General features: G+C 39.7%; 1 protein-coding gene across 1 annotated transcript in view; it reads left to right on the forward strand.

Annotated features, from left to right (window-relative positions):
* The window catches only part of TULP3 (TUB like protein 3), a 59,212-nt gene that overhangs the window by 18,878 nt on the left and 17,577 nt on the right, over positions 1-22,757 (forward strand). The window contains exon 2 of the mRNA XM_032390775.1: positions 14,975-15,026. Within this exon, the coding sequence (XP_032246666.1) occupies positions 14,975-15,026 (52 nt within the window). The remainder of the gene's footprint in view (positions 1-14,974; positions 15,027-22,757) is intronic.

Below are 22,757 nucleotides of genomic sequence, written 5' to 3' on the forward strand. Positions count from 1 at the left end.
TATCTTTTCTTGTCTAACTTTGCTTGTATGACTTTTATTTGCATTACAGACGTTTCCCAGTTGTAGATCAATTATGTGTATCAGGTGGAATAGTTATTCATTATGTGGTAAAAGAGTCCTTTCCCTTAGTAATTAAAAACATGCAAGTAAACAACTTTAAGTTACTTTTTTTAAGATTTATTTATTTTATTTTAGGGGGCGTGGTTAGTGAGCATGAGCAAGAGGGGCAGAGGGAGAAGGAGAGAGAATCTAGCAGACTTCATGCCCAGTGCAGAGTCCAGCGTGGGGTTTGATTTCACTTGAGATCAGGATGGTGAGATCAGAACCTGAGCCGAAGCGAAGAGTTGGCGCTTAACCAACTGCACCACCGAGGCGCCCCTTAAGTTACTTTAATATATCATTAACCTAACAGAGGTAACATCCCAAATTGGCCAGAGCATAGAGAAATAGTTTTTAACTTGCTGGTAGCAATATAAATTTATAAAGTTCTATTTTGGGGAAAAACAATTTAGAAGAATTATAGGTAAGGACTCATAATAGTATAGTTTATAACTTTTGATTTGAAAATTCCACTTTGAAGAATAAAGATACTCATTGCTGTTCTATAGTGACACAAAAGAAGAAGTTCTACGTTTAACAGAGGGAACAAGTCCATCTTACCAGTGGGGTAGGACACTTTAACAATTAAGATATGATATGTATATGAATTTTGTCAATAAAAGGAGACACAGGGGGCGCCTGGGTGGCTCAGTCGTTAAGCAACTGCCTTCGGCTCAGGTCATGGTCCCAGGGTCCTGGGATCGAGCCCCACATCGGGCTCCCTGCTCCGCGGAAGCCTGCTTCTCCCTCTCCCACTCGCCCTGCTTGTGTTCCCTCTCTCACTGTGTCTCTCTCTGTCAAATAAATAAACAAAATCTTAAAAAAAAAAAAAAAGAAAAAGGAGACACATACATAGATAAAATAATTGAAAAAAAAAGACCAAAATGAGTTTTTGGAGTGTTCACAGCAAATCTGTGCATGTGTTGAATTTATAGTGCACTTAAAAAGTCAATTTTACCATATGATATGATAACTTAAAAAATTAATGCAGACAAACTCGGTTTGAGAAAAAGAAAAAAGTATATGAAGGTACTGACAAGAATTAGAAATTGATTGTGATGTGAGAGTTTGTAGTATATTGGGATTTTTTTCTGTAAAGTTTTTTTTTAATATTTTAAAAGATCAGCTATACATGTGTATGTGTGCATTTGTATTATGTGTGTGTTTGTGTGTTAAGTCACATTGAATAATAAAGTTCTTACTCTTTCACTGTCAACAGTTTTTGAATGTTACTGTTCAAATGGACAGGAAACTGATACAAACATACCATCAGGATATTCAGGATAAGTATAATTTAGAAATGTTCAAAGCACTGTTGAAGTAGAACAGAGGAAATTATTATGGAGAAATTGAGGACTTTTTCATAGAAAAAGTGAGACTTGAACTTAGGGGTATGTGGGGTTTTTTTGTTTGTTTTAGATTTTCAGGGGCTATTTATTCAATGGCAGGTCATTTATTTCCATAGAGAAAATTCTTTTTACAATGACATTTTTAAAGAGATGCTTCATTTATCACAGAGTTACTGTGAAGCTGTACAAAGATATTTATTTATTTAGTCAATATGTATGTTTTATTTAAAAAGCATTACTCCGTAGCACTTTTATAGGCTGTGGAACAGTGATAATATGAGAGCTCAGTATAATAACTAATGCTCACCACAAGATTCCTAAGTCAAGAAGCAAAGCATAGGCTAGGCCCTTTTACTAAGGTGGGGATATACTTAAAAAAATTTTTTTTAAAGGTTTTATTTATTTGACAGAGAGAGACATAGTGAGAGAGGGACCACAGACAGGGGGAGTGGGAGAGGGAGAAGCAGGCTTCCCGTGAAGCAGGGAGCCCAATGCGGGGCTCGATCCCAGGACCCTGGGACCATGACCTGAGCCTAAGGCAGATGCTTAATGACTGAGCCACCCAGGCACCCCTTAAATTTTTCTTTTTTAATCCAGAAAATCGTTCCTCTCTCTTCATGTTTTAAAAAACAGTTTTCTTCCCTGTTCTTCAGATTGGATAATATCTACTGATATATCATATTTTTCCTGTTTCTTTGGATATGGAATAATTTTTTATTGTGTACTGAGCATTATGCATGGTACATTGTAAAGACTCTGGATTCTGTTATTTTCCCATGAAGACTGTTGATTTTTTTTTTCGGTTGGTTTGTTTAAAGGTAGATCAGTTATTTGATCTCTTTAACTGCAAACTGGGCTGGAAGACAGCAGCTGAAATCTCAGTTTGGTTTTTAGTCTTGCCAGGATTGCTTGGAGTCTGCCCCATATGTGCTTGATTCGGGGTCAACTAGATATTAGGGCCAAGTTTAGTGTGGCTGCCAGAGATAAAGATTTGGGGTTATCAGTCATGGCAATAGATAGATGACATAGGACAGGCCTGTAGATCAGCATGTAATCCTGATTACAATAATGGTCAATGGAAGAGGGCGGAAAGTAAAGGGGTGTAAGTATCGTGAAGGCTGAAACTAACTCCTTGTTCATTCCTGTATCCTTAGTGCCTACCTCAGTGCCTGGTATTTAGGGCATGCTTAATAGTTGCTGACTGAATTTAGTGAAAGGAGCAGCTAGGTAAGAGTAGAACTAAGGAGTTTTCAAGAAAACAAGAGAGGAGAGAGTTTCAGTAAGGAGCTGGTGGGTGTTTTTTGTCAAGTACTTCAGGCAAGTCAAGCAGGAATGAAAGGTAAAAACAAACTATTATTTTTGGCAATTAGAGGATGAGTTTCAGGAGAATGAGGGAATAGAGCCAGACTGCAATGAGTTGAGAAGGTAATTATAGTTGAAATAGTGACAGCAAGTGTTGATTATCTTGAAGTTACTTGATGATGATGGGAAGTGGAGATTGATTAATAGCTTTATAGATAGATAAAGTCTAGGAAGGTAGCTTTTTAAAGAATTATTATGAGCCGAGGAAAGAAGCTACTAGAGATGGAGAGGCTGAAGATAGAGGAGTAGTATTCATTGTAATTCTGGGGAAACAGGGGCCAGAATCAGTTCACCAGTATCAGAGTTCACTTTATGTAGAGGAACATCTTCCTCTGTGATAGGAAGAGAGATGGAGCATGTGTATTTTTATGAGTACAGTTGGAGAGGAGGATGAGAATTTGCTTCTCAAATTGTTACCTCACCTAAGGAAAGAACTCTGTGGCCCTTGGGCCCTCTTAGGAGAGGAGTAACAGAGTAGCTGAAACCTAATTCATATGGTATGTTTTATTCTCCAACTTACATGCTTTAAAACAATTTTTTTTAAGTTTGTTTATTTAAATAATCTCTACAACCCAATATGGGGCTTGAACTCACGACCTTGAGATCAAGGGTCACATGCACTTCCAACTGAGCCAGCAGGCACCCCTCCAACTTGCGTGCTTATTTATTGTGCATATTTTTGAGGCAAGCCTGATCTTAGATCTTTATTTCCAAATATTTATAAAAGACCTGAAGTATGTGCATGGGAACACATTGGAGTTATATTTAACATCTAATGTGTTGGAGATTTTTCTTTTTTTTTTTATGATTTTATTTATTTATTTGACAGAGAGATAGCGAGAGCAGGAACAGAAGCAGGGGGAGTGGGAGAGGGAGAAGCAGGCCTCCCATAGAGCAGGGAACCTGATGTGGGGCTTGATCCCAGGACCCTGGGATCATGACCTGAGCCAAAGGCAGATGCCTAACAACTGAGCCATCCAGGCGCCCCTGTTGGAGATTTTCCATCATTATAGTTTGCAAAAGCTTAATATATATAGTTTGCATTGGTTTAACATTATATTGACACCCATGCTGTAGTTGAAACTGGACTGAGTTATTTACTTGTTTAACTCCCTTTGTAGGTGGATTTAAAAAATAGATTTATAATTGACATACATCAAACCCCACATTTGAACTGTACATGTTGATGAGTTTTGACACATGTATACCCCTGTGAAACCATCACTACAGTCAAGATAATGAACCCCAAAAGTTTCCTTTTGCCCCTTTATAATCCATCCTTCCTTCTTACTCTCAGATACCCATTGCTTTTTGTTACTACTGATTAGTTTGTATCTTCCAGAACTTTACATAAGTGTCATCTTACAGTGTGTTCTCTTTCTTGTACTTAGCAGAATGATGTTGGTATTCATCCATTTTGTCGTGTGTATCAGTAGTTTTTTCCTGTATATGGCCAGATAGTATCCCTCATAAAATTTATCTATTCATCCGATGATGGACATTTGGGTCGTTTTCATGTTTTGGCTAATACAAATAAAGCTGCTAAAAAAAAAAATAAAGCTGCTGTGAACATCCATAGATAGTTTTGTTTTTTGTTTTTGTGGACATATGCCTTCATGATGTCTTAGGTAAATTTCGGAGTGGAGTGCTTGGATCAAATAGTTGGTATATGTTTGGCATTTTAAAGAAAGTAACTGAAAGTGGTTGCACATTTTGCATATACCTGCTGGTTGACCAGCCATGTGAGTTCAAGTTGCTCTACATCCTCACCAACACTGATGGTCAGTCTTTAATTTCTAGCCTTTCCATTGGTTATGTATTGATATTTCATTGTGGTTTTAATATGCATTTCCGTAATGACTCATCACATTGAGCGTCTTTCTTTGTACTTATTGACCATTCATATTTCTTCTTTTGTGAAATCAATGTTGAAACCTTTTGTCCAATTTTTAATTGGGTTGTCTTCTTAGTAAACTGATAAGACTAGTTTTGATTTTAAATATAAATCCTGTGTTAGATATATATTTCGCAAATATTTTCTCCTCATCTGAGGCTGGCCCTTTAAATTTCATAAGAATATCTTTTGCAGCACAAAAGCCCCAGATGAGGAGAAAATATTTTTTATTGAGGTATGATTGATATGTAACATTATATTAGTTTCAGGTGTACAGCATAATGATTCAATATTTGTACGTAAAAGTGAAATGATCACCACAGTAAGTGTAGTTGATGTTCGTAACCATATAGTTACAAAATTTGTTTTTTTCTTGTGATGAATGCTTTAAAGATCTCTCTTAGCAACTTTCCAATATGCAATACATTATTATTAACCATACATTACATCTCCATGACTTACTTATTTTATAATTTATTTATTTTATAACCCTTTGATCCCCTTCACCCATTTTGCCTAGTCCCCATCTGCCTCTGGCAACCACCAGTCTGTTCTATCTATGAGCTTGGTTTTTTTATTTTGTTTGTTTGTTTTAGATTCCACAGATAAGTGAGATAATACAATATTTGTGTTTTCTTTGATTTACTATTTGGCTATTGTAAATAATGCTGCAGTGACCATGGGGTGCATGTATCTTTTCAAGTTAAGGCTTTTCTTTTTCAGATAAATACCCAGAAATAGAATTATTGGATCATATGAAAGCTCTATTTTTAATTTTTTAAAAGATTTTTATTTATTTATTTGAGAGAGAGGGAGAGAACAAGTCAAGGGAAGGGGTAGAGAGAGCGGGAGAAGCAGACTCCCCACTGAGCAGGGAGCCTGACATGGGGTTCCATCTCAGGACCCCGGGATCATGACCCGAGCCAAAGGCAGATGCTTAACCGACTGAGCCACCCAGGCTCTATTTTTTAATTTTTTAAGGAAGCTCCATACTGTTTTCCACAGTGGCTGCACCAATTTACATTCTCACCAGCAGTGCATAGGGTTCCCTTTTCTCCACATCCTCAACAACACTTGTTATTTCTTGTCCTTTTTTTTTTTTTTAAGATTAGGCGTCTGCCTTCGGCTCAGGTTATGATCCTGGGGGTTCTGCGATAGAGCCCTGCATCGGGCTCCCTGCTCGGCGGGAAGCCTGCTTCTCCCTCTCCCACTCCCCCTGCTTGTGTTCCCTCTCTCGCTGTGTCTCCCTCTCTGTCAAATAAATAAATAAAATCTTAAAAAAAAAAAAAAACATTTTATTATTTGAGAGAGTGAGAGCGCACAAGCGGGGCAGAAGGAGAAGCAGGCTCCCCGCCGAGCAGGGAGCCTGCCGCTGGGCTTGATCCCAAGACCCTGGGGTCATGACCTGAACTGAAGGCAGCTGTTTAACCAATTGAGCCACCCAGGTGCCCCTCTTGTCTTTTTGATACTAGCCATTCTGACAGATGTGAGGTGATATCTCACTGTGGTGTTCATTTGCATTTTGCTGATGATCAGTGATATTGAGCACTTTTTCATGTACCTGTTGGCCATCTGTCCGTCTTTGGAAAAATGTGTATTCAGATCTTCTGCCTATTTTCAAATCAGATTATTGGGGGTTTTTTGCTATTGTACGAGTTCTTTATTTATTTTGGATTTTAACCCCTTATCAGCTATATGATTTGCAAATATTTCCTTCCATTCAATAGGTTACCTTTTCATTCTGTTTATTGTTTCCTTTGCTGTGCAGAAACTTTTTACCTTGATGTAGTCTCACTAAAAGTTTTTTTTTTAATGAAGTATGTGTATTTAAGTAAAAGGCATAATCAAACCTACAGTTTTTCTCCCAGAAGTGGGAGTCAAATCTTTGATTAAGTATGAATAACTGACTAGATTTAAGAATTTAAAAATTACATTGCTTTATGTAATTACTTGTCTTCAGTTACTAAACCTTTTTTCCTTCATCTGTCCTGTAATACCACCTTTTTTTTTAAAAGATTTTATTTATTTATTTGACAGAGAGAGAGGCACAGCGAGAGAGGGCACACAAGCAGGGGGAGTGGGAGAGGGAGAAGCAGGCTTCCCACCGAGCAGGGAGCCCGATGCAGGGCTCGATCCCAGGACCTTGGGACCGCGACCTGAGCCGAAGGCAGACGCTTAACGACTGAGCCACCCAGGCGCCCCTGTAATATCACCTTTTTAATAATTCCTTAGCACACATAGTACATTTGTTCCTGATAGAGTTGAACCAGATTTTCATAAATTGTTTTTATTGTAACTCCATACAGGCAGCTAATGACTAAAGATTTACAATTATGAATGCCTCTAACTAAAATAAATATGAATTGCCTTCTAAGTTGTCCCCTTTCTCAATCCACATTGGTATTTATTGCATTATTAAAATAAAGTAGGGTAAGCCTTTCCTTCTCCTTTCTTAACTAATTCCTGAGACTAAAAAGTATCATTTGTGATATTATGAAGCAATATTATAATCAGCAAAGGAAGTGCTCACTCAAGTTACTATGAGAAAAGCCACGGGGGCGCCTGGGTGGCTCAGTCGTTAAGCGTCTGCCTTCGGCTCAGGTCATGATCCCAGGCTTCTGGGATCGAGCCCCACATCGGGCTCCCTGCTCCGCGGGAAGCCTGCTTCTCCCTCTCCCACTCCCCCTGCTTGTGTTCCCTCTCTCGCTGTGTCTCTGTCAAATAAATAAAATCTTTAAAAAAAAAAAAAAAAAGAAAAGCCACGGACTGCTCACAGCCTTCAGTTCTGCAAGGCTTAGCCTGCTGCGTTTCTGGCAAGGGTGTCTCCCCAGTACCACAGAAGGAGCCTGTTTAGCCTCCTGCATCCCTGGCCAAATTGCAGCTAAGTGCTGATTACAGCATCCTGATTACCTGGCACCACGTAGAAGGCAGCAAGAAGCCTTCCCTGACTGGATAGCAGCAATGGACTTTGTGTTCGAGAAATTTATTCCTTTTTTTTTTTTTTTTTTTTTTTGCACACTGAGAGAACTTGATAGGAATGTTAAAAGTGTAGAGTGATCCTAGAATCTAGTAGGTCGTTGATACGTTATTAAATGCTTCAGACTATTTGGCAACATGGTCTGTTGGGTCCAGCTCTAGACTAGCAATTCAGTGAGTAACGTTTTAAAGTAGGCTCTAAGTGTCTCAGATTTGTCTTGGGTAAATTTCGTTATTGTTCCATACCATCTCCATTCCTTAGAAATACTGTGTGTGTAAATTAGGTGCTAGATTAAAGGGCATTTGGATTTTTAAGTGTACTCTGAAATGCGCATTACACAAAATGTCTGTTTTCTTGTTTTTTCCCTCTAGTTTCTTATTTTGAAAAAATTTTAATATGCTGAAATCTAGCAAGAAAAGTAAATTGATAACCTATGCCTTTTACCTAGAGTCACTGCTTATTAACATTTTTTATTATCTCACATTAAATAATCTTTTAAATTAGATGTACAAAAAAGTTGTAAAAATATAAGAGAATTCCTTGACCAAGTTTCCCCTAATGTTAGTATCTTACTTAACCATATAGTAAGTTACCAAAACCAGGACATTAATACTGATTCAGTACCATTAACTAATCCACAGGTCTTTTTGGAGTTTTGCCAGTTTTCCTGCTAATGTCTCTTAATAGTTTGGGATCCAAATCCAGGATCCCGTAGTCTACTTAGTTGTCATGTTTCTTTAGTCTTCTCCAACCTTCTCCAACCTAGGTAGCGTCTCAGTCTTTCTTTGCCTTTCTTGATCCTGAGGCTTTTTTAAAAATCAAAGTATAGTTGACACACAGTGTTCCATTAGTTTCAGGTGTACAATATAGTGATTCAACAACTCTGTGCTCTGCTCACCACAAGCATAGCTCCCATCTGTCACCATACAAGGCTGTTACAGTACCATTGACTACATTCCCTATGCTGTACCTTTCATCCCCGTGACTTATTCATCCCCTAACTGGGAGCCGTACCTCCCACTCCCCTTCATCCCTTTTGATCTTCACCCTTTTGAAGAGTACTGGCCATTTATTTTGTTAGCGTGTTTCTCAGTTTGGGTTCCTCTGCTGTTTGCTATGATTAAATTAAGGCTGTGCATTTTTGGCAAGAATACCACCAACATGGGGCGTCTGGCCAAGCAGGTAGCCCGATGTGGGGCTCGATCTCAGGACCCTGGTATCATGACCTGAGCCGAAGGCAGATGCTTAGCCGACTGAGCCACCCAGGTGACCCTGTGTTATATTTTCTTGCCAGAAATCTCTTAAATCTCCTCCACTCTAACCTAGAACTATTTTTTTCATCTCTCTTGATGTTTTTGAAGAATCATGAGAGTTGTCTTGCAGAATTTCCCTCCATTTGGTTTGTTTCCTCTTGAATAGATTTAAGACAAACATTGTTGGCAGGAATGTTGCATACATTATATTGTACTCTTTTCAGTACATCACATCAGGGAATACCATATGTCAGTCTGTCCCATCATAGTTGCTGTATCCCTTCATTTGGTTAAGGTGATGTCTGCCAGATTTCCTCATGGTAATATTACCTTTTCCTCTTTGTAATTAATATAATCTGTGGGGGAGATACTTGAGATTGTGTTGAATATCCTGCTTCACTCAATGGTTATAGGATCCATCAATGTTTCTTGCAAGAGTCAATTATTAATATGGTGGTTATAAAGTCATGCTATTCTACTTCTATTATTCATTCTATGTTTATTAGTTGGCATTCTGTAACAAAGATCTTTGTTATACCATTTATTTATTTAGAATTAGTATAGACTCATGTATTTTTTTTATAATAACAGCTTTATTGAAATGTAATTCATATACCATACAATACGCCCCTTTAAAGTATACACACTTCACTGGTTATTAGTATATTCACTAAAGTGTGCAGCCATCACCACAGTTAATTTTAGGACATTTTCATCACTTCAAAAAGCTATCCCATGCCCTTTAGCTATCACCCCCCAACTTTCATCCCTCCAAGACCCTAAGCAATCACTAATCTACTTTCTGCCTTTATAAATTTGCCTATTCTGGACACTTCATAAGAACGGAATCATATAGGGGCGTCTGGGTGGCTCTGTTGGTTAAGCGTCTGCCTTTGGCTCAGGTCATGGTCCCAGGGTGCTGGGATCGAGCCCTGCATCAGGCTCCTTGCTCTGCAGGAAGCCTGTTTCTCCCTCTACCCTCTGCCTGCCCCTACCCCTGCTCATTCTCTCTTTCTCTCTCTCTCCTTCTCTGTGAAATAAATAAATAAAATCTTTAAAAAGACCAGAATCATACAATATGTGTGGTCTTTTGTTGATTGGCTTCTTTCATGTAGCATAATGTTTTCCAGGTTCTCCCATGTTTCAGTACCTACTCCTTTTTATGGCTGAATAATACTTCATTATATAGATAAACCAGATTTTGTTTACTTGTTCATTAGTTGATGGACACTTGAGAGGTTTCTACTTTTGGGCTCTTGTGAATAATGATGCTATAAAAATTTGTATACAAACAACAATGTAAATGTACTCAACACTACTGAACTGTCCACTTAAAAATGGTTAAAATGTTCCATTTTATGGTACATGTCTTTACCATAATAAAAAAAAGAAGAAAAAAATTTATGGAAAGTCCATGTGATAGACTATTATATAGCCATTTAATATTATATTTCAAAAACCTATATAATAACATAAAAGATGCTTATGATATAATCTTGAGTTAAAATGGTACAAAAATCATAAATATTATTTCAAATATATAAAAATGTATAGAAATACTTGTAAAGGTGTTTGTTTCCTTGTTAGCAGGGATTATATCTCAAGATGGTAGGATTATAAAGAGACTTTCATTTTCTTTATAATTTTTTTCAAAATTTATAAAATGCGTATGCATTGTTTTTATAATCGATGAAGAAAAACACTAGAAAGAAAAATAATTGTACAAAAAGGGCTTGGCACCAACAATCTTCTTGTAACACAATATTATCTCAAAAATCCTTTCAATTAAAGAAATAATAGGGTGAATAGGTGAAGAGCATTAACAGATACAAACATCTTGTTATAAAATAAGTCACGAGGATAAAAAGTATAGCATAGAGAATATAGTCAAAAATGTTGTAATAATGTTCTATGGTGAGAGATATGGTGACTATACTTACCGTGATGAGCATTGCATTATATATGGTAAATATATATTATGCTATATGATATATATATATATGATGCACATATATATAATGGAGAGTACTTCAAGAGAATGGTGTTCTATGGGCATAAATATATGCCACCCTCGAATGTTGGATTGGTTTTTCTAAGATGTATGTTTAGGATTTTCCCTGTTTGTATCAAGTAAATAGGAAATTTTCCATGAGAAAAATGGGAGGAAATACAGTAATTCCATTTCTTTTACTCTTTAGGAATTCTTTCTGTTTTGTGTTGCTTTACTAACCGGCCTTGGTTAGGCTTGCTATTAAACAACTTCATTTGAAAGTAAGTAGAGAATATTAAAGGAAAAAAATGCAAATTTTATAAGATCATATTCCAGGTTAGACTAGAAATTCTAGTTCAGATTAATATAAGTATATAAAATATCTGTTATTTCTGCTAAATTATAATTTAAAACTAGAGCTCAAAGAAAGTATAGCTTTTGATGTATAGGAGGTATCTAAATGTTACAACTATATAGCATCTTCTTAGTGCCTCTTTTGTTCAGGTCAAAACAAAACCTGTTTATTTAAATTGTTCAGCTTGCCCAGGCTTGATGAAAGGAATTAAGTGGTGTCAAGATAGGAATTGAAGATACAGCTGGTTTCCTCACTATTAGAGGCCTTAAGAGAAATGTTTGAGGACTTTAGTTGTGTGTCAGAATTTACCATGATTGAGGAGGTTTTAGCATTGTGTGTGTGTGTGTGTGTGTGTGTGTGTGTGTGTGTGTAGGGATGGGGTGAGGGGGTGGGATAAGATGATTTCTTTTACATGCCAGGGGATTTTGCAGTTCTGGTTTAGTGTTGAGAGCAGAGTGAGGTAGAGGAAAAACAAGATTCATAGTAGCTGTTGAAAATACTAGTACATAACAGTGCATTTTATACCATGTTACCCTATATATATTAATATTCATAATTTTTTGTCTTAATCATTTTCTTTAAAAAGAAAAAGATTTATTTATTTTAGAGAGAGAGTATGGGGGGAGGGGCAAAGGGAGAGAGAGAGAGAATCTTCAAGCAGATTCCCCGCTGAGTGCAGAGCCCCACACAGGCTCACGGGCTCTCACGACCCATGAGATCTTGACCTGAGCCGAAACCAAGAGTCCAACGTTCAACCAACTGAGTCACCCAGGTGCCGCATCTTAGTTGTTTTATGTAGATTTTTTTTCAAATTTATACTAATATCCACTGAATACTAATAACGTTCTAGCACTATATTCATAAAGTTAAGATTTTAAAATACGTGAATTAGGGTTAAAAACACTAAGGAAAACAGGAACATATCTAGGAGAAATGTTAGGGGCCCATGAAATCAAGGCCTGTGTATATCATATATGACATTTTTATTTGTTTATTTGTCCCTCTTTTTTTTTTTTTTTTTTTAAAGTAGGTTCCATACCCAGAGCAGAACCCAATACAGGACTGAAACTCACGACCCTGAGATCAACACCTGAGCTTAGGGGCGCCTGGGTGCCTCAACTGGTTAAGCATCTGCCTTTGGCTCAGGTCATGATCTCCAGGTCCTGGGATTGAGCCCCACATTGGGCTCTCGGCTCAGTGGGGAATCTGCCTCTCCCCCCACCAACTCGTGCTCTCTCTCTCAAATGAATAAATAAAATCTTTTTTAAAAAATATTTTATTTATTTATTTGACAGAGAGAGACACAGCAAGAGAGGGAACACAAGCAGGGGGAGTGGGAGAGGGAGAAGCAGGCTTCCCACGGAGCAGGGAGCCCGATGTGGGGCTCGATCCCAGGATCCTGGGATCATGACCTGAGCCCAAGGCAGACGCTTAACGACTGAGCCACCTAGGCGCCCCCATTTGTCCCTCTTTTGAACTGGGAAAAGGAGATGACTTATTTTGAATACCCACCTTTTTTTTTTTTAAGCATATGGTTTATAAGGAAATTAATAAAGGGGAACTGTCAGAGAACCAGAATGTCATCTGTATATCTAAGGGATTATTAAATGTGCTTACAGGTTAGTAGGCAGGAGGAGCCTTGGAGATAGTATGTAAATTCCAAGTTGCTATGCATTGTTAAAATGCATAACACCTTCTCAAATACGTGAAGGTAGTGGCAAACCATTAAGCCGTGGATAGATGCTTTGGTATTTTTACCTCAAATGCAGGAAAAGCCATGCTTCCTTTTGTAGCCATGGAATTTGTCTTCTTAAATAGGACCTTGTATTTATAGTTTTTCTGACAGAAGGTTCCCAGTAAAAATTTATAATACAATAATAATAATAATTGAGAACCATTTCTGCCTTGTTTCATACTCTACTCTTTCCAAGAACGCTGAGTCACAAAATAAAATCTTAAATTAGAAAATTTTCAAAAATAGAAACAGCTTCTGAGAGAGTTTTTGAAAAGTTCAAAAGGATTTGGAGACAGTAATTTGATTCCATTTTTGTCGTTGTTTTCTTCCACCAAACAAATCTGTCTCCTAGTGGTGTTAAGTCTTGTCTGTTCATCCATACTTAGAGTGTCCTTGCATGACTGGCACCATGTTTTATTAATGGCAAACTTGAAAAGTAAGTTAAATGACTTGCCTAGATCTTAAGGAAATCAGTGGGCTGTAGTAAGATACCATACACAGGGGCGCCTGGGTGGCTCAGTCGCTAGGCGTCTGCCTTCGGCTCGGGTCATGATCCCAGGGTCCTGGGATCGAGCCCCGCATCAGGCTCCCTGCTCCGCGGGAAGCCTTCTTCTCCCTCTCCCACTCCCCCTGCTTGTGTTCCCTCTCTCACTGTGTCTCTCTCTGTCAAATAAATAAATAAAATCTTAAAAAAAAAAAAGATACTATACACAGTTGTGGGGGTGGGGGAGATTTTTACCCTGCCCATCTTGGTTCTTTTGACTGGTCTAATAATTAAATTGACACAAGACATTAACAGGAGAAAAAGAATTTTAATTTTGCATGTATGGAGGTCTTGTAGATATGGGCCTAAGAAATAACCAAAGCAGGTGGTTTATATACCTTTTAGAAAAAGAAACAATAAATTTGTGAAGAACTGACAAGACAAAGAAACTTAGTCCTGGGTACTAATTAGTGAAGAAATTAAGCAGAGTTTGTGTACACTGACTTCTAGGCTTTGAATTCTGTCTCTGGTGATAAGGATGTTTCTTTACCTCCTGGTACAGGGAGGGCACCTTTCACATGGGAAATTTATTTCCTGCTTTCAGGGGGACAAAGAGGAGTGTCAGAATGTGCCTGCATTGGCTGTTTCTCGAGTAAACTTTACTTGAGAATTATCAGTGTGCCACTTTGACATATCTGGGAGCAGCCTGCCCTGAGCCCCTTTATAGTCTCATTCTCTCTTTCCTAGAACTATCTCCAAAAAAGAAGACAAGTGTATTTGAATTTTAGGTGGAATTTAGACTCTGGAAAGAGAAGTGGATTACGGTCTGTTTCTGCTGTTTAACCTTATGCGTGGACCTCCAAGTCTGTTTGTCCAGCTTCAAAGTGTGAAAAATAATAGTACCTAATTCAGAGTGTTGTTTTGAGGAATTAATAAAATAATGCATGTAAGGTACTTCACTGTGCCTGGCCTATAGTAAGTACTCAACATACGGTTTAAAAAAAAAAAAAATCCCTGCATGCGCGTGAGGGTCTGTGTTCTACATCTTTTTTTTTTTTTTTTTAAGATTTATTTATTTATTTGAGGGGGGTAGGGCAGGGGGATAGGGAGAGAGAGAATCTTGAGCAGGCTCCATGCCCATGTGGGGCTTGATCTCACAAACCTGAGATCACGACCTGAGCCGAAATCAGGAGTCAGACTCTTAACTGACTGAGCCACTCTCGTGCCATACTACATCATTTTCTACTCTTTGGGTATTTCAGTCTCCTGAGGTCCTCTGTGGAATAAGTGTGGCATTAAGGATGGCAAGTCCTCCTGCAGATGTGGGTAACATCTAGACACGGATGCTTTCCATTGGTTCCAAACAGCCCAAAGGAGTAGGTACATGGAAAAGATGAAATTGATATAGTTGTAACAGAATTTTCTCTTTACATGCTTTTTTCTTTTTCGTTTTTTTTTTTTTTTTTTTTTAAATAGTGCCTTTGAAGATGAGACCATGAAGCTTCGACAGCTGAAGCTTGATAATCAGGTGAGTAGATCAGGAGTCTCCCTCCTGTTTTGAAGTAAGTGGACAGCTATACTGACCATGATGCTGATGGTCTTGACTGTGATGTCTCGGCAGGGTCCTGGAAAAAAGGCAGGAAAGCAGAAGACTTTGATTTTACTAAGCAGTGTCTGGAGGTAGTATTTGCTGAACCAAGGCCCTGGGCTCTGCAAGACCAAAGTGCTTCCAGGAGCACAGCCATAAAACTGGCCTTGGATTTCTAATCACTGAAAATTCCTTGGCACCTTTCCTAAGAATTAGAAGAATGTTAACATTGTATTTCTATGTAGTAATTTGGTCCTGCTGCCTTACATACCTCCCTGCACTGTAATTTCATTTAAGTACAAGATTTTTTTCTTATTCTAAAATGCAGATCTGAACATGCTGCTGGGCTGTTTAAAGCCTCAACTGCTTATAGCACAATTTTCTTCACAACACTGGGTCCTAATTTTCAGCTACATATTTTTTTTTTTTTTTTTTTTTTAAAGATTTTATTTATTTATTTGAGACAGAGAGAATGAGAGAGAGAGAGCACATGAGAGGGGGGAGGGTCAGAGGGAGAAGCAGGCTCCCCGCCGAGCAGGGAGCCCGATGCGGGACTCGATCCAGGGTCTCCAGGATCATGACCTGAGCCGAAGGCAGTCGCTTAACCAACTGAGCCACCCAGGCGCCCTTCAGCTACATATTAATTCTGTTTTTCAGTGATTTGTTTTGTGTTTGTTTCCTCCACTAGGCTAAGCACCATGAGCACAGGAGCCAAGTCTACTTGTGATGACCATTATATCAGAAGTTCCTAGCATAGGGCTGGGCACATACTAATCCTTCCCTAAATATTTGAATGAAGGAAGAAATAAATGAACAGTTGTACATCGTTATTTGCTACGATCATCATTGTTAGTCAGCTTAGAACCTATACCCAACATCTATTGCTTTCTTTTCTGCAGTTTCATATGCATGTTATTTAATTCAGGACATCCTATAGCTTGAGTCTACCTATGTAGGATCATTAACAAAGTGTCTAGACTCTGTAGGTGCCTAGACATACCTCTTTAGAGACTTTAGAGAAAGTTTTGTCTTTAGACAAAACTTTAGAGAAAGTTTTGTCTAATGTTGGAATGAATAATGGGACTTCTAGTGTAATAATTTGCTTGAAAGGTGGAATCCTTAAAAACTGGGAAAGAGGTTGCTGCGTGGCATGCAGGGATGTGCAGGGCCACCCTCTGTAGGGCGAGGCCCTGGCGGGTTGGAATGCCATGCCCGCCCCGGGAAGGCTCTGGCGCTCACGCTCATGTATGGCCACCCCCGCATGGCACCTTCTAGGTCTTTCATGGCGATGTCGGTAATGGGCTGTCATTGCGTTCCACTGCCCCTCAAGTCACCAGCTGGTGGGCTCCCGCCTCCTCAACTGCGCCTGGAAGGGGAGTGTTGCCCAGTGGTCTTCAGGGATCCCTGTATGCAAGTCTTTGCCACCATAGGAGATCTCTGGCTTCTAGGTGGCTGTGATAGCCTCCATCGTCCTGCTCAGGCCCCTGGCCCGCCTCATGTGTGTGCAGAGAGGAGCAGCCGCCTTGGTGTGGCTCCAGACGCCTAGCTCCAGATGCCTAGGTGTGGCTTAAAGGTCTAAATAACAGTATCGGTGGCCACGGCCAGTCCAGAGCCGTCTGGAGCCACCTGGCTGGGCACATGACCATCACAGCTTCTCCCCATCCCCCACCCCCCCTGTGAGGGCCCCAGAGGGCTGGCCACTGTGGACAGGGACCCGTGGGCCCAGCCCTCTGGGCCCCAGCCGCCCCGGGCTCTCCCTGCGTCCAGGTGACACACACAGGACAGAGCTTGCCTGTCCGTGGGCCCCCGCGGGAATGCCCGCATAGCTGGTGTACAGAGCCCACCCTCCACGCATCTTGGCGAGTGTCGGTGAAATCTACTTACGGGCTTACGGTTCCCCAGGGTGCTTGGGCTCCAAAGGCTGGACACCCTGGCGTGGGTGACCTGTCCTGGGGGAGCCTGGCAGTAGGGCTTTTTTTTTTTTGTTTTTAAATATTTATTTATTTGACACAGAGAGAGCACAAGCAGGGGGAGCGGCAGGCAGAGGGAGAAGCAGACTCCCTGCTGAGCAGGGAGCCCGATGCGGGACTCGATCCCAGGACCCTGGGATCATGACCTGAGCTGAAGGCAGACGCTTAACCGACTGAGCCACCCAGGCGCCCAGTAGGGCTTTTTATAGATAGACTTCCTTGAAACCACTGGGGAGGTTAATATAGCAGCTGTAGGCTCCCTCCACCTGGCTTCCTTTAAAGAGACTGAGGGAGGGGCACCTGGGTGGCTCAGTCGCTTGAGCATCCAACTCTTGATTTCAGTTCAGATCATGATCTCAAGGTTGTGCGATTGAGCTCTGCTTGGAGCCAGTGCTCAGCAGACTGCTTGAGATTCTCTCTCTCCTTCTCCCTCTGCCCCTCCCCCACTGCACTCTCTCTCTCTAAAAATAAATAAATAAAATCTTTATAAAGAGACTGAGGGACATTTTAAGCAAATCTAGTTTTTCACAACCTCGCAGGAAAATGGCAACAAACTTCTAAGCAGTTATAGGTGGCTGTCTCAGCATTCTTCTCCAGATGGGCTGCCTCTAAGCAGGGAACCACCTAGCATTCTGCTCACATTATCTGTAAAGTTGTCAGGTGAAGGGTGTGAAATAAACAATCCTTTCTAACACTGGAAAAAAATAAAGGTGGCTCAGATATTTGGTAATGTTTATTCTTTTCAGTGAGAATGCTGTGTGTGATAGGTATATGGTATACATGTTGGGATTTTGTAGGCCTTTATATGGCATGGCTTTTTTAAAAATTATGTTTTTATATGGGCAATAAAAGCATATGGTAAGGATTCCAATAATACTGAAAAGGTATTTCATGGAAAGTCTCTCTTCCTCTAGTTGGCTTTTAGTTCTTTACCGGAGACTGTCACAGACTTTTTTTTTTTTTTTTTAAGATTTTATTTATTTATTTGTCAGAGAGAGAGCAAGAGAGAGAGCACAAGTGGGGGGGAGCGCCAGGCAGAGGGAGAAGCAGACTTCTGGCTGATCAGGAAGCCCCACACGGGACTGGATCCCATGACCCTGAGATCATGACGTGAGCTGAAATCAAGAGTCAGACACTTAACTGACTGAGCCACCCAGGCGCCCCCGGATTCTGTCACTGACTTCTAATGTATTCTTGCAGAAATAGTCAATGAATATAAAGATGTAAAATTTTATAGGATTTTTTTAAAATTCAAAAAAATCTTGGGACCTGACTTATAAATGAGGGTGTTAAATAGCCTGTGAGAATACTGTAAGGGCCTGAAGCACTGCCTCCGGCATAAGAAGGAGGTTGCTCAGCAGGGGGTAAGGGAATTTCCACAAATGCAAGCTGAGCATTCAAATGGCCTGAAACAAAGGCAGCGCTACAGAATGAATAAAGCATTGGGCTGGGAATCTGAAGACTCTGGTTCGGATTCTTACTCTGCCATTAATTAGCTGGGTGATTTTAGGTAAGATTCTTAAACTCTGTGGGTCCCACTATTTCATCTGTAAAGTGAGGTCAGATTGGATAACATAATAGAATGTGGGGATCTGAAAGTATGGAAGTTAGAGCTGAGATGGAGGTGCACTGAGGAAGGCTAGGTTGTTGCTCAGTCTGGGCCTCAGAGGCTGGTAGGATCTTGGTGGAAGGCTCTCAGTCCAGGGCATGCCAACCTACCCAAGACCATGCACTCCCATATCCATGACAGTGGCTTAATCTAGCAGTGATTGTCAGTGGAGGTGGGAGAGGCTAGGGAATCTTACTTTCCCCACCTCTGCCTGAAGTATACAGTGCATTAATCTCTTAGGAGTCCTGTTTTGGGAATGTCCCCATGGTTGAGAGTCATTGGTCATGAACTTTGTAGGCTGAGAAATAGTTTGCTAAAAGCAGCCAAAGTTCATAAGTCTCATGAGGATTGGTTCATACTAACCAATATCATTAGTGATGAATCTAAACCAGGGGATTAATTTACTAATTTCTAATGAACTATATACCAGAATCGGCCGATCATCACAATCCTATCAGATAAGTCTGTGGGAAGTTTACAATTAGAGAAGTGGCCTGGCGAGTTTGAAATCAGAGCAAGTGGAGTTTGTAAAATGATATTTATGATAAATATCATGTGTGATTGTATAATTAATTCATCTCTACTAAAGGGATACACCTGCCAACGAAATGAGATAGGTGAGTATCTGGCCCCGCCACTCCCTGCCTTGGATGACATTAGACACACGAGGTAACTCTTGTTTTAAGTTTTATCTTACCTTATTTCCACACAGACCATTTCCCTTAACTCTTTCTTTCATTGTCCAGGTTTCAGTAGTACTGAGTAGGTTAGTTTCTTTCATATTTGTCTTTTTTTCCCATGATAGTATAATCTTAGGATTTAATGTTTAAAAATCCTAGGTTTACAGATAATTTATACATGGCTATTTTTATCCTGTATAGATTTTTGAACAGCTTTATTGAGATCTAATTCATATACTGTAAATATACACCCAGTTAAAGTGCACAAATGATTTTTAGAGCTTGTATCGAGTGGAATCATATAATACGTGGTCATTTGTGTCTGGCTTCTCTGACTTAGGAAGAGGTTTCATCCGGGTTGTTGCCTCTATCAGTGCTTCAGACCTTTTTATTGTTGAATAACATTCCTAGTTGTGGCTACACCATATTTTGTTTATCCATTCATCAGTTGACCGACATTGGAGTTGTTTTCACTCTTTGGCTATTACTGGTAATGCTGCTTTGAATATCTGTGTACAAGTTTCTGTGCAGACATGCTTTCATTTGTCTTGGCTGATGTATCTAAGTATGGGTATCCCAAGGCATACCTAATATACCTCGGGTGGTAGGAGTGGAGTTCCTGGGTCATATGGTAACTCTCTGTTTCACATGTTAAGGAGCTGCCAGACGGTTTTCCAACATCATTGAACCATTGTACACATTCCTACCAACTCTCTCTGGGGCCTTGTTTCTCCACATCCTTGTCAACACTTACTATTATTGTCTGTCTTTGATTATAGCTTTTTTATTGGGTACAAAGTGGTATCTCACTGTAGTCTTGATTTGCATTTCCCTAATGACTAATGATGTGGAGCATTAAAATGTATTTAGTGGCTCTTTGTATGTTCTCTTTGGAGGCATGGAGAAATGGAGAAAACCGATTTTTATTATTTTTTTATTTTTATTTTATTTTATTTTTTTAAAGATTTTTTTATTTATTCATTTGACAGAGATAGATATACAGCGAGAGAGGGAACACAAGCAGGGGGAGTGGGAGAGGGGGAAGCAGGCCTCCCGCAGAGTGAGGAGCCCGATGCGGGGCTCGATCCCAGGACCCTGGGATCATGACCTGAGCCGAAGGCAGACGTTTAACAACTGAGCCACCCAGGCGCCCCAAAAACCCATTTTTAAATTGAGTTATTGTCTTTTCATTGTTAAATTGTAAGAGTTCTTTATATAGCCTAGATCCAGGTTCCTTATCAGAAATATTATTTGTAGGGGCACCTGGGTGGCTCAGTCGTTAAATGTCTGCCTTTGGCTCAGGTCATGATCCCAGGGTCCTGGGATCAAGCTCTGCATCAGGCTCCCTGCTCAGAGGGAAGTCTGTTTTCCCTCTCCCACTCCCTTTACTTGTGTTCCCTCTCTCGCTGTGTCTCTTTCTGTCAAATAAATAAAATCTTTAAAAAGAAAAAAGAAAAGAAATATTACTTGTAAATATTTTCTTCAATTGTGTGGGTTGTCTTTTTACTTTCTTGATGGTATCACTTTCAGCATAGAGTTTTGATTTATTTTTTCTTTTGTCTCTTGCACTTTTGGTGTCATATCTAAGAAACCATGCCTGCCTAAAGTTATAAAGACTTGCTCCTGTGTTTTCTTCTAAGAGTCTTACACTTCCTATGATTTGTTCTGAGTTAATTTTTATATATGGTGTGAGATGAGGTTCCAACTTCATTCTTTTGCATGTGGATATCCAGTTGTCCCAGCACCATTTATTGAAAAGATACTCTTTCTCACTGGGTATATTTTGCTTTTATTTTTACTAGTTTCATTAGGGTACTCTTTTTTCAGGGTATGTGAACAGCTTAGCTGGCTACAGGTCGTAAAGATTTTTAGACTCCAACAGTGATGTGGACGCAGATGCACATTAGGTGGAGAACATTTATGCCATCTGGTGGACAATGGATTAAAATACAAGATAGTCCTTTTGGGTCAGGTTGCCCATCTATTTGTACCTATCATTCTAAGAGAGGTCATTGGTGTGCTAAATTGATATTTTAAGAAGTGTGATTTAAAAATTTTAGCCTTATCTTCTTATGATCTCACTTTGTATGCCAGGAAGACTATTTTTAGCCAACTATTAGATCTCAGGCAGCCATTCTGATCTTGCTGGTTGTACCTTATGGTCAGCCAGTCTATCCCAGGAACGTCAAACTGTAACCAGCCCACCAGCTCTAGGGAGTCTTTGTGGAAAACTGAGAATCAGTGATGTCAGGCTCTCATTAATTTGAGGCTTGCCTGAGCTTTATTATTTTATAAAATGAAGCCCTTTGTCAGAATCCCTGCCCCTCCCCCATCTCCTTTATTTCCTCATTTATTTTGGAATTACCATTCATTTTGCTCCCAGGGAATGATAATAGGACGTCCACCACATTCTGGAGAAGATGGATTCTTTGAGTTATTGTTCAGTTTCCGAGGGAATTGTGAAATTTAAAGACTTACGTGACACTTAAAAACAGTCCTGAAAGCAACATATTTTGATTGCATTTAGGGCATCAAACCGTCACCTGCGGCTCTCTTCCTGACTTGCCCATCCTTTAACGTTGTTTATGCAGCCTCCTTGACAGCTTTTTAGGGACGGTAAACCATAAATGAAATATGAATTGACATTGTTTTGTTGAAGCTCAATTAACACCTACCTTCTCCCTCCTCCAAACTATGTGAGGATGATTAGAATGCTAAATAAGGTAACACTTTTCACCAAGATGGCAATTTGGTAGATATTTTATGATTGTGTTCTTGTTTACAAACTTGGACAATTGTGGGATATATTTAGTGCTGTAATATAGTAGCTGTAGCCCTGGAGTTCACAGCTCAAATCTACAGTTGTTTGTTTGTTGTTTTCCCTCAAGTTGTTGATCTAAATGAGTTTGACTGGTGTTGAAGTTGATAGAGAAAGGCTTCACCAGGTACATTCACAGGATCACTGTGGCTGAGAGTCTAGTCTGCCCTTTACAGGTCTAAAAACTTGGTTTTGTCAGTGAACCTAAATGTAACCAGGTCCTTTGGCACAAACTCACAACAGTCAGTTATGAAACTGGACACTAATTTATTAATTTACAATGAGAACTCCAGCTTTTCATCTCTGCTGGTCATGATTCCCTGTTCCTGGAAATATGATACCTAAGAAGTTAATTGACAATTAGAAGGCTGATTGGTAAGCAGGGAATCTGAGGAAATGAAATTAGTAGTCCTGAGGGACATTTCATCAAGGCCAAAACTATGTAAGTCTTACATAGTTTCCTGTCCACAAAGAGAATAAGCTCTCCCAGTAAATAGAATACTCTGGTCTACTAGATTCAGCATTTCTCTGTTTTTGGACAGGTTGGATAAACTCTGCCAAATTCTTGTTCTTTGGCTCCCCTTTTCTGGACCA

The sequence above is a fragment of the Phoca vitulina genome, unplaced genomic scaffold, assembly GCF_004348235.1.
Source record: "Phoca vitulina isolate PV1807 unplaced genomic scaffold, GSC_HSeal_1.0 scaffold59, whole genome shotgun sequence".
Classification (NCBI taxonomy): Eukaryota; Metazoa; Chordata; class Mammalia; order Carnivora; family Phocidae; genus Phoca; species Phoca vitulina.